This window comes from Aplidium turbinatum, chromosome 5 (assembly GCF_918807975.1).
Source record: "Aplidium turbinatum chromosome 5, kaAplTurb1.1, whole genome shotgun sequence".
Lineage (NCBI taxonomy): Eukaryota > Metazoa > Chordata > Ascidiacea > Aplousobranchia > Polyclinidae > Aplidium > Aplidium turbinatum.
This window is the reverse complement of record NC_137476.1, coordinates 23,601,122-23,616,975: the sequence shown is the minus strand read 5'-3', so window position 1 is coordinate 23,616,975 and position 15,854 is coordinate 23,601,122. Positions and strand designations below refer to the sequence as shown.

General features: G+C 39.5%; 1 protein-coding gene across 1 annotated transcript in view; it reads left to right on the top strand.

The window, feature by feature from the left end:
• Window positions 1-12,463, top strand: part of LOC145771044 (sushi, von Willebrand factor type A, EGF and pentraxin domain-containing protein 1-like) — a 50,381-nt gene extending 37,918 nt beyond the window's left edge. The window contains exons 41-55 of the mRNA XM_082582787.1: window positions 1,531-1,750; window positions 1,948-2,072; window positions 2,711-2,861; window positions 3,303-3,451; window positions 4,112-4,302; window positions 4,539-4,642; window positions 5,710-5,867; window positions 6,130-6,288; window positions 8,148-8,239; window positions 8,397-8,582; window positions 8,926-9,081; window positions 9,410-9,591; window positions 9,748-9,929; window positions 10,214-10,356; window positions 11,567-12,463. Of these exons, the coding sequence (XP_082438913.1) occupies window positions 1,531-1,750; window positions 1,948-2,072; window positions 2,711-2,861; window positions 3,303-3,451; window positions 4,112-4,302; window positions 4,539-4,642; window positions 5,710-5,867; window positions 6,130-6,288; window positions 8,148-8,239; window positions 8,397-8,582; window positions 8,926-9,081; window positions 9,410-9,591; window positions 9,748-9,929; window positions 10,214-10,356; window positions 11,567-11,842 (2,474 nt within the window). The 3' untranslated portion in view covers window positions 11,843-12,463. The remainder of the gene's footprint in view (window positions 1-1,530; window positions 1,751-1,947; window positions 2,073-2,710; window positions 2,862-3,302; window positions 3,452-4,111; window positions 4,303-4,538; window positions 4,643-5,709; window positions 5,868-6,129; window positions 6,289-8,147; window positions 8,240-8,396; window positions 8,583-8,925; window positions 9,082-9,409; window positions 9,592-9,747; window positions 9,930-10,213; window positions 10,357-11,566) is intronic.
• The last annotated feature ends 3,391 nt before the right edge of the window (window positions 12,464-15,854 follow it).

Here is a 15,854-nt window from a genome sequence, read left to right as displayed (position 1 = left end):
GCATTACTGCAGGCTTGCTTTCAACTAAAAACCTTAAATTATTTTAAAACCAACTTAACTCTTCTTATATAACCCATAAAAAGTAAAATATTTTGTAAATTACAAAAAAACGTAACCCTTCTAGTGTTGCGGATAAGCCAAAAGCGGATAAAGTTTCGCATCCCTATGATCTACAATCCCTAATAAAAAGATGCATTGCTGTTTCCAAGTTACCACAAGATTCGTCAACGCTGGATCTACCGCTGTCTTGGGTTATGCGAAACAATCTTTTTGTTGGTTGGAACGAAACGCAGGGTCTTGACAAAGTAAATTTTATTTGAAACGACTTGACATCAAAACAGACAATTTCGAACAAAATGAAATTATTTTTTCTTGTACTCCAGCCAAGACAAGCGATTTTGTGTGGTAACGAAGGGAAATCTTCAATATGCTGTACCAACTAAATTACTTTATTTCGTTGTGAAATCGAAACCAATTCTGCGTCGAAAACGAAATACTTTTAGTTAAACTGTCAGTGTCCTATGATTGCCTTACGGGTGTGCAATTGGCCATTGTGTGCACCTGTACGACGAGATGCAATCAGCAAATGAAAGGCCTATCATCTCCAAAAAGATCCAGTTCTGTGATTGTCAAGCATATTGCCGAAATGTGAATTTGTGGTGACACGTTGTCACGATTTCTTTCTATCTCTTACCAGGAAAAAGACTTGGAAAGGTTCAATGACGTAGTTTAATGGGTCAAACCGAAAAACAGTCAATTAAATGTCGAATGGTTCTACTAGTGAAATAATAATCTAACTTCTTGAAGGACTTTAACGAACGGCTTCTCAAATAACTCTAATTTCGAACACAATTTATATCAGCACCAATTCTCATCTACTTGTATTCGATTACTTCAACTCTCAATCAACAATAATTTCTGCACCAACTACCAATCCACAACTCATAACACAACTCTCATAATAATCAACTCAATAATAATACAACTCCCATAATCAACTCGTAAAAAATCATTACGCAAATTACACCACTATTTATAAAAGGTTTGTTCGGTCTAGTAACTTCGAGAAGGTTACGTAATGTTGCATCACACGAACTCATCGTTCGGTCACGTTGCACTGAGCGGCGTAAACAAGCAAGTTTAAAGAAGACTCTAGATCTGCACGTAGCAATTGAATGATCTAGAATACACGTTACATAATACAGATTTCGTAATCAGAGGTTACTTCAGGACAATGACCGATGATAACGTATAGCATAAGAATTTTACAATCAAAACAGCACGCTCGATCGAGATACAAGCAGCCCGTCGCAAGACCTCGCACATTGATTGTGACACACGTATAGGAGCAGATAGTGAAAAATAAATTTGCTTGACTGGAATCTCGCTTTGCCGTGAAGATTTTTTCCATTAAAGTTTTTTTTTTGCTTTTGCTACTACTTTCGAGGAGCAGAGAAGTATGCATGCGAAGCAGCTTTAATAAAAATTCATTTTTCGCTCATATTAAGAAAACTCTTTGCATTTTTTCAGAATTGTGTCCTCTTTTGTCATCGAACGCCTACAACGTCACCAATGACGTAAATCTGGTTGTCAGTGGCAGTATGCTTGTTGTGTCGTCACTTGCGTGCGCGTCATCTGCGCAGGTTGAAGGCGCCACGTGTTCATTTTCATGTCCATCAGATTTCGTTCTTCTCGATGGAGAAGTGCAGTCGGTCTGTCAGAAGGGTATCTGGGTCACTGCGATACCGAGGTATCGTGCATTTTATTTTTACTTGGAATAACTTTTACAAAATGTAAAACAGAATTAATCTTGATTTTTTTTCTGTCATTTGATCATGATGACAATGGCATTTGATGGTAGGCTATGCAAAGTGATGTTTGTTTATCACGCAAAGCAGTTCCTTTTATTCGACCTAAATAGCCTATTTGTGATAAAATGTCATGCAGGTGCTTACCGATCTATGGTTGCCCTGAAGTCACATCGACAGGAGTCGCATCAGCGGTCTATGAACCGCTCTACGAAAATGTGGCTGTTGTTGCTGGGACAGTCGTCTACCTAACTTGTAGCAATGGTGAGTCTTGTATTGGTTTTTAGACTTCACAATTTCACATCCCTGTCAAAGCCTTGCTGCATTGCTAGGCTAGTAATTGATTTTTCCATTCAGTTGCAGGCAATGATTTCACGAAGTTCTGCTTTTTCTAAAGTGCTTAAGTGCTACAGTATAAGCATGTGAGACCCGATCAGTATTTTTCAGCGTTTTCCCTTTTATTTAAAACCATATTATAGCAAACATTATAGCTACCACAAACTTCATCTAAACTGTATGATTATTGGACTGGACTTCTATCTTAATTCAGTACTCCAACTGAATATTCACAACACGACATATACCCCTTAGTTTTTGTTTTTTTCTCCATTGTTCTAATGTGACTTTGATGATGCAAGTTAATGTCAACAAGACTCAGTTACATGCAAAACGGCTGCTTAACTTTTTGAAAATCTTGTCCCAGCCAGGCTAATATATGCAACATCATGTTTTATTGGTATTTCGTGATTTTATGTTAAATTTTTCCCGTTTAATTCACCCGCTTAATCAGACACATTTAGCCTACCATGTTTTTGTTGTTGCAAAATGTGCTTTGTGTATTTACTTGTTCTTCTTTTTGCTCGTTTTTGACGTCAAAATGATCCCAGATTTTTTTTATCCAGGTTACGCAGTAGATGGCGATAGAGAACGGGTGTGCGACGATGCAGGAAGCTGGGAAGGCAAGGGGCCTTCCACTCCTGCATGCGTGGAGATGTGTCCGCCCTTGCCTGAAAAATTCCAAGCTACAGTTCTACCAGCGGAGTGCACTACGGAGTAGGCAACATGTCTACTTTTCGCATTGCTTCCAGCCTAATTTTCTGGACATTTTATACACAAGATTTCGCCATCGAAAACTCGAGTTTCGCTCATTTGGTATACCCCTTGCAGAATTGTAAAATCTTGAAAACAGAATTTTCGAACTAAGCTATGTCGCGATCAGAATTGAGCAATACTTTTCTGAAGAATTAACTATTTTTTTCTGGGGTTTTGGAGGTGTTAAGTTGTGGATGCGCATTGCCACCTTATCAATTTGTTGTGATGGTTTTATCACGTATATTCGCACTCATCAATAAAGGACTTGCCATTACATCCACGCCATTGTAAACAATCTATCTTCAGGAACATCCAAAGTGTAAAAAATAAAGGTCAAGCGTTGAGTCAATGTAAACAAAATTGTCAACAGTGATTTTGCACAATACTGATATCACTTTGCAGATTCTCCAAGACCGGCAAGTCATGTGCGCTCACCTGTCAAGGTGGTACAACGCTGAACAGCGGAGCAACGACATTTTCAACGCAATGTGCCAACGGGAAGTGGTCTTCGTCTTTGCCACTATGCGAATACCCAAGCACCGCTGACGAAAGTAAGCCAGTTCAATAATACATCAAAACGAATTGTGATTTCGTGTGCTTTGAACTTTGCTTTATCGTTGGTTTGAACTTTATTCATGTGCAACAACCAACTGGTATATACAAACATACACGATCGACTGGGTTGCCAAAAAAAGGGAAGGCTTTTTCTCTGCAGTGGGCTACCACAGGCTGAAATGATGATGATTGAGTTGAGCATAAAGTATACCATTGGTCAAGAGTGACAGCGTATCCAATTTCGTGTGTTTATTAAGCGCGTGCTGCATTGCCTAACGATGAATGAGAATCTATTTTCTCAACCGATATCTTTTTCAACGCGTGCAAGCAGGAGACAGTGTCGTTTTCGAAAGGTGATAGGATATTTCCTAGGAAGGTTTTTTAGCACTTTATTTGCGCAGTAGGCCTACAGATACAAAATAACTTCAAGGTTGCACAAATACTTGTAGTGCAGGGATCTATCTATCTATTCTTATGCCCACCCCAACCACCTACTTTGGGTAGTGTTTAGCCGCTTACAGTTCGATTGTGTTGTTTTGCTATTCAGCAATTTTGTCTGGTTTCATCAAAATGTATTTTCTGTCATCCGTGAATATGATTGAAAAACTTTCTTCACTTTGAGTCATTAACAACTTATCGCTCTCACTTGTGAACAGGCGATGGCGTGTTTGTTGAGTTCATGATGATCACGCGAACGCCTGAGCCTGGTTGCTTCTACCCGGACAACAATGACGTGGTGAGGTGGAAAACCGTCAGTCAGTGCAACACCGCCGACCGGTTCAATAAGTGGTCATGGACGGACGATCAAGCGATAAGGAGCCTCGGTGCCTCTAACAAGTGTCTGCAGGTGACAGCAATGATGTTTCTTAAAACTATTTGTAAAAAGTGTAATGTTCAAATTGTTGTGTAAATATATAGCCATTTTTTTGGTATGTCGTTCTATGTTGTCTTGGTAAATGTTTACAAAGAGCTGCTTCAGCTTTCATTTTTATTCAAAGTCACGCAAGATTTTGTGACCGTCAATTGCCGGTTGTCAATCAAGAGTCCCATTGCATTCTCTTGACTGCAATCCTTCTTTTACAGCCTGTGCAGGTTGCCAATGGTTCAGGTTCACTTGGTGTCGCTGCTTGCGACGGAAGCTCTGCGCAGAAGTTTTCATGCGGCAGCCCGGAATCATCACTAGAGTGGTCAGTACGAAGGATGGCATTGCATAATGCATATTATAAATATGAGTTGTAAATATGAACTGTAAAATACCGTGTATCAACAAATCAACTTGCTCACTGGCCTCATGGTTAGAGTGCTTGCCTCTCAATCGATATGTAATCAAATGCTATTAATTTGTCTGTGTTCCAATCACCATCGTGCGATGTTGTGTTTCGGAGCAACTGCTAATAATGACATTTCTCTGTGATTGTTGACTATCTCATTGTGGTGGACGTCATATGCACGTTGTCGCTCGAGTAGCACCTTGCGTTTTGACACTTCATTGTGTCGTTGAGATCGACATGGCACGTTTAGTGCCTGGGCATATCTAGAAATAGGTCCAGGTACTCTTGACAAGAAAGTGAATGTGCAACATTCCACACTTGTAAAGTAAATCCTTCAATAGGAGTAGTTAGCTTTTTTCGGGAGTTGTTGAATACAATTTTCGTAGAGAGGTGATTTTTTTAAACCACAGACAAATAAAACCTAACAATCAGACAGCATTTAACATAATAACACGAAAATAAACTAAAAATTACAATCGTTTTCGGCCATACTCATGTTAGCCCTTTTCAAGTAACCAACTGACTGATGTTCTTCATAAATTGAAGTTACAGATATGATCTACATACACAAAAATCGAAAAAAGAAGCGCATAAGAATGAAACGGCAAGGCAGAGGAGAGGCAAAATCACGTGCTTATTTGCCCAGGAAAAAACACAAATCAACGACGCAAAATTACATGAAGACATTTAGCAGATAGGAGGCGCCTGCGGCAAACAGCTGCCTATTGAGGCGAGGATTGCAAGACTTTATGAGCACAAGAGTGAGGGAGCATTTGGATTTAACTGCTCTCAACAGAAAAAGTGCCATTAAAGATCATATACTCGATTATCAAACTTGTTCAAACAATAAACCATCTCTGGAGTCTTTTAGAATTGTACTTAAATTCTTCATCGAATTTCATACTAAAATCCATGTGGCTTTGCTCAAGTCTCAGTCTCTTTGTTCAGTCTCAAGTTCAAGTGATGTTAATTTGACTTTGCAGGGCTTCGCTCTATTATCGTGGCGTGAACGTGTGGGAGATGGGATTTGTCACCAATGCGTTTACCGATCGCATCATCTCAGTCGGCATGAATCAAGTGTCGAACTCCTTCCAACGATATGATCCACTCAACTTTGCAACCATTCGCCTGGCAGCCACACGTGAGTAATAGCCGATCGCTGAACGTATTTTATGATAGTTCTGCTTGCCTTTAAAGATTATTCACAACTAGTTGCTATCTTGTACGAAATAAGATTACAAAATTTTCATGCTCAGATGGAATCCGCTCCCTTATTTTTCAATGATTAATTGATCTCTAATACACAGCATCGCATCAATGTTGACTGTAAGTGTAGACACGATATCCTACCATAGTATGGACATTGATAGAAAAGTTGTCAACATTATTGTCTTCCTGTTCAGGGGATATCCTGTTTGAAGCAAATAGAGATGGATCTGTGTGCTCGCACATGTGCGGGGGAAGGTTGTTGGCCGATCCGAGCACCGGGTATATCTCCTCACCAGGGCTTATGAAAGGAATTAATTATCCTTCCTACTCGTCTTGCCAGTGGACTATTGTCGGTAGGTGTGATGTCGTCGTCTTTTACCACCACGTCACCAAAAATTCATTTACATTTCAAATATAGCCTATCCCTGTGGAAAAAAATTCTCAACGTTACTTAGGGAAGAGATCGAGGTAAAACCAGAAAAAAGCTTGGGATGATATAAGGCAGGGGTGTCCAACCCGTGGCCCGTGGGAAGGTTCTGAGTGGCCCGTGGTATTTTTCAAAATTACTTGTATTATCAAGTCAATCAACTACGTAATTTATGGCGAACTTACATTCCGAGAAATTGGCATTGATTGTTTGCTTTCTTTGTGTATTACTCTATAATAGTCTCTGGTGCAGGGGTGAACAACTGTTCAAGTTAATTTTATTGCATCACAATGCATATTGTTACATCCACATTCTTTCCACACAATCGTACTCGTGCTTCAAGAGTCAGTCAGTAATATTTTTTTGCTTCATTGAGGTACATCTGATATCAGAGACTCACGCAAAACGCATGTAGCAGTGAAATATCTTCAGCACTCTGCAGTGATATGAAAAATATGTCTCATTGTCTCTGACAAAAAATATCAGAGGATTCAGAGATTGGACGATATCTAGTCCTCATCATTCGGCAGCACTTACTTATACCAGCAAGTCTTTTCGCGGATGATGTCAAATCCACTGTGAGATCACTAATTTCTTACAGCCATATGGAAAACTCACTTCGCATTGCTACATCGTCCATCTCACCGAATATTGCTAAACTTGTTAAAGAAAAACAGTGCCAAACTTCACATTGAAATGTTGACGTGTAGTAAAAACTTTGTTGACTTTACTATATCTTGGTAACCTATGTATCTTGTTCTTGTAATCGTAAAAAAGAATAATACACATTTTTAAAATTAGAATTTTGATGTGAGGGCTTTAATTAGAAATTATAAGACTGCCGTTTCTAAGATCACAAATTAGCAGTAAACACTCAAGTGGCCCGCGCAATCATTCGTAAGCCGCATGCGGCCCTTTGTCCAAAAAGGTTGGATACCCCTGATATAAGGTGTCCCTTGAGATTTTTTTAATTTCAAAAAATATAAAAACTTTTGTGTTGATTTGATATTTTTTCACAAAAAAGGTTTTATCTATTTAAGTGTCATATTGTGACAGCAAACTTCATACACTTTTCTAAGATTCGTTGGCCATCCTATATAATAGGATGTTTCAATGTTTCATTTTTTCACGATTTTTGGAATCAAAAACGCGTGGGGTCCAATCAGATCGGATTTCGGTCACATACAGCCGATCCAAGATATTTTTTCGATCGGAAGGTTTTTAGAAGATGCGCAAGCCCCCCAATGTTTGAAAAATGGAAGCATGGGAAATTTTGCAGAAAGTGTCCGATATCTCGGTAGCGGAAGGAGATAGGAAGTCGTGTAAGGTGTCAACTTATGCGGAATGGCCAACTTCCTATCTGCGCTTGATACTTTTTGCTACCCTATCCGCAACGGAAAAAAGTTGATTGCAAAAAGCTGCTTTTTCATGTTTTTGATGTGTTGTTCCTAGTTTTACGGAAACAAAACGCTTTCCAGTAACCACAATCATAACAAGTTATAGAGAGCAACAAACCTTAGAGTCAATTTTACTCAGCTTCTATTTGCTCACAATAGTGAAATCCACATTAAACTACTTAATGCGGTGTCATATCCGAAAAGAAATACTCAGAATCTATTTCAGTTGCTTATTTATCGTTTTAGTTTCAAGTTGGAAGTCATAAGTTTGGCACTTACTGATGAATTTTAATTTTGAAAAATACTTCCACTATTGTCAGAAGTGGCAGCCGAAAGGTTTTAGCCATCCACAGTTGATCACTTCACAAGGTACTGTATGTTGTTGCAGCTTATCAGAAGTTGATCAAGTTGACTTTGTTGCATTTGGATTTGGCAGGAGATTCAAGATCTAGCGTTCCCTGCCAGAAGGATTGTTTGCAGGTTTTCCCTTTATTTTTGAATTTCGGTGTCGCTCGTTTCACATAAGGAACTAATAATAATATAATGTTTCGTTTTGCACCCTTTTGGCATAAAGCTAAATATCGTCTTCAAAATGGCTTTTGGGTTTGGACAAGTGACAAATCGGACACTTTTTCAGATATACGAAGGATTGAACATGAATTCAATCTCCTCTGAGCATTTGATGACCTACACTGGCGATGACTTGCTGTGGTATCGTCAGCGTGGTGGTAAGGATGTTCTGATGACAACCGAGGGAAGCGTCTTCATCTGGTTTAAATCAGACAAACTTGTAAATCGAAGAGGGTTCATCATGAAGTACTTGGTAGGATGCAAATCATCTTATTGATTAAATTTTCTTTGAGATCATAGCGACCAATAGCATCCACCAATGTCAACTTCATTAAGCTTTAGAAATTGATGCTTGCACAAGACGTTTAATTTCCAAAGAAAGAAGGAGCGAAAGCTAATGCAATATGTTCTATGACTATTAGGTCTGGCTTGCAGACAATATTGTCATTTAAAAATCACTTGCGCAGTAATTTCAAAAACAACACTGCGACAACACTCGTTTTGTTAAAAAGATTCATTCAACTATCGACCAACTATTTGGTTTTCAAGTCTTGCTTGTTTTTGATCTTTATCAATAAACCTATAAATTTTGAAAGATCAACGACATTCCTTCGCCGAACGATTGCGGCGAGCCAACAGAATCATGGAATGTACCTCCTGAAGATGACGAGCCCCCGCTTGGTGCCAGGCCGTCGATATCGAGGTGGCCCTGGGTGGTGTCCATACGAAAGCGTGCCGAAAGAAAAGGAAAGGTGGGTGATTACTTGACGAACGAAGACTCCTTGATTTATTGTTTCCTATGTTAATGTTTTTATGAGTATCATAATTTACGATAGTAGTGGTGTGCTGATGGGCGCTTTGAATTAAAAGTTTTATCACCAATTGATTGAAAACGATCAAGCTATGTCAGCGAAGAAATCATCATAAACGAAAGGTTTGAATTATTGCCAGAAAAAATATATAAATAACTTGTGACGTAAAAGATATTTCAAAGCACATGCTTCATGTCTGGGTGGACTTATCAAACTACTACTAAGTTTTCAACTTGTCGATCACTTACGATGCTCCGTCCTTGCTCAGGCGCATCACCAATGCACGGGTGTGCTGATCGACGACACCACCGTGATATCTGCTGCTCACTGTGCACACTTCGCAGCTGCGGCGTTGAAAATAGAGCAAGGCGTCACTATCGGCGTCGGAAGGTCTTCCCAATTATTGATGGACCAAGATTTGGGGGAGAACAGAGTGACCGAGGTCGAGAGGTCAGGATCACGGTGTTATTGGAACAATATTTGTTTTTCAACGAATGCTATAAAACTTTCGTTCTTGCCAATAAATTTGTTACTAAAGTTTATGTCAGTCAATAAATTGTAACCAGAAATTAAGTTATTTATATTCGCGTTAACTTTTTTTCTCAGGGTGTACGTGCATCCCGAATATAATTCGCGCAGCAGAATGAAAGATGTTGCGGTTTGGAAGCTCAAAAAACTTATGCTGGCAAACAGCAGTAAACAGTTCGCCTGCAAGCCGCTAGATGGCTATGCAATGCACCACCCAGGGCTGCCATGCTATGCAGTTGGATGGGCACAACTTGATAATGGTAATATTGCAATTCGTAGAAGATGCTTTGCAAGATCTGAATATAGTTGATTCACAAAAAAGTGGATGTCATATGTGTTTGTCACTTTAATAACAAACTGTCGTATTTATTTAAAAAAAAAAGGTTTTAAGTTAAGTCTAATCCCAAAAGTGGTATCGCGGTTGCTCGAATTTTTCTTTTATAAAGTTGTCCATGGACACTGTGGTATGCGACGTGCAGAGCCATGGTAGGGTGAACACTGAACAGTTTAATTTGTAACCACACAACCATCTTTTCTTCCACAGGCATCGTGGTTCGAAGGGTAGTGCAGTATCGTATGCGGATCGAACCGGCCTCCTACTGCGAGCTCACGTTTGGCTTGCCTGCCGACTCGGGATTCATCTGCGCTGTGTTTGACCGACTCGACACTTCTGTCAGTGCAGGAACGGTCAGTCTCGTGTTTCTTGTTTCCTGAGTTAATGCTTTCCCACCTAGTGATGTTTGCACGGTTGAAACGTTGTCTAAACGTGATGCTTCATGTAGCCGCTGGCCTTGTATCTTTTAAATACATAAAAGCGTTGCTCGGACTATTACGCACGAAATATCAAAGTCGGTAAGTTTGTGTTAGGCTTGGTAAAGTGATAACTTACGTAAGCTACCGTAGCTATCTGTTGACTGTGAAGTTACTATTTGTTGCTGCATGGATGTTGCTGATGACGTAATGGGACCCTATTTATCTGACTATCCTTTTGGCCGCATTTAAGCGGTCGTGCTAGCGGTGTTTGCTTTAGATGCATAATTGTATGTATATGCTTATTGCTGTGACGCATTGCCACGCAACAATTATCTTAAATAAGAAAACGCAGAATACTGACTAATGAAAAACTCTCAACTTCAATCGGAAAACAAGCAATCTTTCGAATCTTAAAAAAAGAAGCCCAAATTTGTGGAAAAACAGCAAGGTTGGCAAGGCATCGCAACACTATTCCGTACTTCACCCTTAATTGTTATTCTTTGTACAGTGGCACTCTTTGTGTGTGTGCGCTCAACTAGTTCTTTTTATTGCGCTGATCGTGTCAATTATGAGTACATAAATATTATTATGGTGGTCGCTGTCTGGAAACCGGAGGCGTATTTGTAATCTGCAAGTCGCTGCAGCAGATGAGGTTTATTAACCAATCAGAAGGCAAAATTTAATCAACTGATTGCAGTCATGCGACTCATGCACATTAGAAAGTAAAATACTCGAACGTTTCGCCGTCGCCAGTCTGGCCTTGAGATTTTGAACTAGGAAATGGTCGTTTCGATGCCGTGTGTTCAATTCCCACCCCTGCCATTGCTCTTTTTTCTTCTGTAATTACCAAACAAAGTTCAAACGAAGATCAACTCTGGCTGAGTGCTAGAAGGCTCGCAATTCTACAGTCATCTGGTTCACAGAGAAAATTGTCCTGTGTTAAAAGTGTCTACTGGTCAAAATATCCCATCTGCTTTAGCGACTTACAGATTACAAATACGTAAACCGTAGTGGTCGTGGTATTGAAACTGAATGCAATGTACTAGCCTACCAAAAAAATATTTAGGACCGCGCTGAAATGGTTGTGATGACGGGGTGGTCGCCAACCTTGGTTTCACTGAATATTATTATCATTTTCTCACAGGATGATTCGGAGCCTCTCATGTGTCTAGGCGACAACAGCAAGTGGTATGTGGCTGGTGTGGCGAGCCACACTCGGGTTGGTCGCCACTTGACGCGACGCCTCTACACAAACCTTCATGCTCATGCTAGTTGGCTACGCGAAACGCTACAGCGCACAGCTGCTTACTCAATCCAGCCTAAGTCTCTGCAACCTTTTGACCTATCGTCAATAATAGATATCATGAACAACGATGGATCTGCCGATGCAAGCGGGTCGGGAATGGCTGCCAATGGCTAATAGAGGAGTAAAAATGATTCCGTTTGTATAAACAAGGCATAAGAATTGCTTTTGTAGTGAAGCAGGTTATACGGTTAACTTATGAGATTCAAATGTTGCTTTATTTGGTTGTAAACTGAGTTGCATGTAGATTTTTATGGCTAACTAGTAACTAGCCTACTATAATTGAGCTTCCTTTTAGTTTTACCATCATTTAGAAAACTTAACTTTCTGCGTACTTCGGGCTTCAAACAATATTATTATTTTTTCGCGTTTCTAAGCTGGGTGTGAGCCGGATCCCTGAGGTCGTGGGACCACTCGGCATGCGACAACTCAGCAAATGCATTTTAGCTACTGCCAAGTCAGCAAATGAGATTTTGGCTACTTGCTTGGTCATCGCTTGTCAAACTCGTTTTGCTGACTTGTGACATTCCAAGTTTCGGCTTGTTCAGTTGTTACTTGCTGAAATGTTGTTAGTTCAGTTGTCATTTGCTCAGTTCATAACTGCTGACTTGTAGGAGACTCGTCCCTGAAGCCTTGGGCCTGATCGCAACCTTGATTCAATCACAAAACGACGTGTAATTTTTGCCCTAAAGGAGAACATTATTTTCGCTTGAAGTTCATGCGCAAGAGTGAAATAAATATAGCCTATTGTAACCTGCTGTTGTAGTTGTGCTTTTAGGTTAGGCCTATAGCCTGTCTTTTTGACGAGGTTTTATTTCAATATAGTAGACCTAATAAGTTGGTCGAGATATGTGTTTCCCAAGCTTAGTAGGCTAAGAAGTGGTCACAAATAATACCAGTTCAGGCCCTTAGGGGAATCTTTAGGCTAAACGTGTTACACGTTGTTTTTTTGCAGTCGGTCAACCCAAGTTTAATTTTAGTGGGTGCCGCAACTTTTTGGGTCACGTGATCACCCCCAAATCGGGGATTTCCCCAGAAATCAAGTTTCAGCTCTTTTTACGGCATTTTTGTGCAATTATATATTTGATTTTTGCACATTTTAACTTAAAAAGCACATACAAATAAGAGACAAAATAATTTGATTGGTGGCGTCATTTTTTTCTTTTTTAACCTATTTTGGTCGTTTGTTGTTGGTTTTAGTTGGAGTACCGGTTACTAAAGCCATTTCACAATTCCTAAAAGTAGTTTCGTCATGATTGCATCTTTTATGACGTCATCATTACATTATTAAGACTAGACAACTTGAAATTCAGGAACCAAAGGTAAGTTTATTCCGAAAAAAGCGATCAAATACTCTCATTATTGGCCTACGTTTTGCAAATGCTTAAAATTTTACAATTGTAAGCAATAACAATAATTCCAGTAGGCTACAGTATGACGCAATAACGACGTCATCAAGGGTATAACCAGAAGAGCAGCTATCAGGGGTGAATTTCCCTTTTAGTCATGCCACTTTAAAATAATATGTACCGGTAATTATGATCTACAAATCAAATTAATACACAACACCAGATGATACAATGTCAGAGTCTTAACACTGCAATTCAAGATGAAAAAACTAGCGGTTTTCGATGTTAAATGCCTACCATACGTAATTTGATGTTAAAAAAATTCGTACAAGTTTTTTCAAGTTACACCATAGAATTTAGAAAGTCAAAAGCATTTTTTGAATGATCAATGTGGATTGAAGATGAAACATCATAGACGATTGTAGATTTTGTGGTCGAATTGCATGTTTCGTACTCGCATGAACAAAGACTTGTGCATTTTATGGACTTTTTCTTACAGGAACATCGAGAGCCCAGTGCCGGATTAACCAAGCGCGGGGCCTGTAGCAGATTGAATTGATGTACATATAATACCCGGGAAGTACAGTAATTGAATATTGTATAGATTTGATCCACATTCTACAACAACAAAAATTACAAAAGTCTAATGTAATATTTTATTCGCAAGGTGTAATATAAAATATTTGATAAAACTACCATTCAACGTTTTATAGGCAGAGAAAACTTTTTCTCCAACCGTTGAAAATTCCATGATCAGATCACCGCTTTAATGCGTGATGGAAATCTACAGGTAAATCTGCATCGGGCATTGTAGAGTGCAAAAACAGTGTTGCAGAACACGTTTTCGAATATTAAATTCTCATCAGTGCAACTACGTTTATGAACGCATTAACAACGGTTAAATTTAAACTCAATACATTACAAATATTATAAGGACATATTCTCAAACACCGATGCAGATTTGATGTAGATTTCCATCACGCATTAAAGCGGTGATCTGATCATGAAATTTTCAATGGTTCGAGAAAAAGTTTTTTCTGCCTATAAAACGTTGAATGGTAGTTTTATCAAATATTTCTGGAAACTTCCTTGGTTTCGTATTATAAAACTTCAACAATATCATTCAAAGGTCTTTTCGACGCATTTTGATCCCTGCAAATTGGCAATTACAGTAACAGTATTTCAGATGAGTTCAGTGACTTCAGAATGTCATTTTCAATGGTATTCAAAAGAGTTACGTAGTGTAGCCGCTCTTGCCCCATCGTGTTTTGCAGATAGTTTTTAATCAACTTTAATTTTCAAAATGATTTCTCTCCAGTACAATTATTAGTTACCATCATAGCCTACATAATTATGTACATAAATGCGCAACAAATTGTCAATGTTAGGAAACGTGGTGCAATATTGTTTTCTTTAATCAAAGTGAAATAGTTGAGTTCTGGAGAGGAGCAATCAATAGCAATGTGCTTTACGAATTCTGAAAACTGAGGTAGTTTATCTTCCAATCCGTGTTCCAAATCCTGGGAATATGCTTCTAAAAGTCTGTCAGCACTTTCTTGCATCTGCGCAGGTGTTAGGTCATGCAGATTTCCCAAAAAACTAAACCGTGTGTTCAATTGGGTGTATGCCTTGCGACGTAGCTCCAGCGCAGATTGTAGGCTATCCAATACTGCAAGGAAAACTTCCACCCGGAATCTGTCTTTAGGTGATTGATTTTATCCATTGCATCTGGAACTGAACGGCCGATGCCTACATCCTCATCGGATCTTCGATTTCGGTCGATTCTTCTTGTGCTTGTTGGTCGATAATCCGGCACTTGAGTCAGTTTCTGCGCCTCTGACTCAAACTTAGCGAATTGTTTTCTGAAAGTGTGTAGAGATCCTGCCAAAAAGGCACACAACGCTGAAGCAATTTCGAGATTTTGCTGCTTTTCTTGGAGAGGCTTGAGTTTCCTGGAAGCAATCTAGTAAGCTACGGTACTCCAAAAAACCACTAAGATTCCAGTTTTGAGCAACTCCATTTTCTCCAAGTCCATTTGCCTGCTGCCGACATTCGCCTTTTGCTTTTGGTCATTCGCAAGTTTCTCCAGTGCCTCCTTTATGAAAGGAAAACGTTCTTTAATAACCTTAATGGCATCAGCTCTTGTGGACCATTGTGTTGCAGAGAGCTTCTTTAGCACTCCACCACCTGAACACTCCAGAACGGACCACCGATGTGTTGAAGCAGCAAAGAATACATAGATATTTTCAACGAAGTCAAAGAACTGAACTGTTTCTGGACACGATTGTGCAGCGCATACACCAACTAAATTCAACGAATGAGCATAGCATGGAACATATTCTGCAACAGCACCAAAATTTTTTTTAACAAGTGCCTGTATTCCGTTGTATTTCTCGCTCATTTTCGACGCGTTGTCATAACTCTGTCCTCGGCAGTCGGCCAGATTGATACCCTTCTCACTGGTGAACAGTAGCCTACTAGGCTGTCAAAAATCTGCGGAGCAGTATGGCCCTCTATTGGCAGAAATACCAGAAACCTTTCCAGAGGCCCTGTTGGCTTGACATGTCTTACCGTGAAACAAAGCTGGTCTATGTGAGTAATGTCCGGGGTTGGATCTAGTGATATGAAAAAGTATTTAGCTTCTTTCAGTTCACTAACGATTATATCTTCAGCTGCTTTTCCCAATATGTTGATAACCTCTTCGCAAATGGTTTTTGATAAGTAGGAAGTGTGCCCTTTTCCACGATTCGCATGCATCTTGATGTGTTGGCACGAAATAG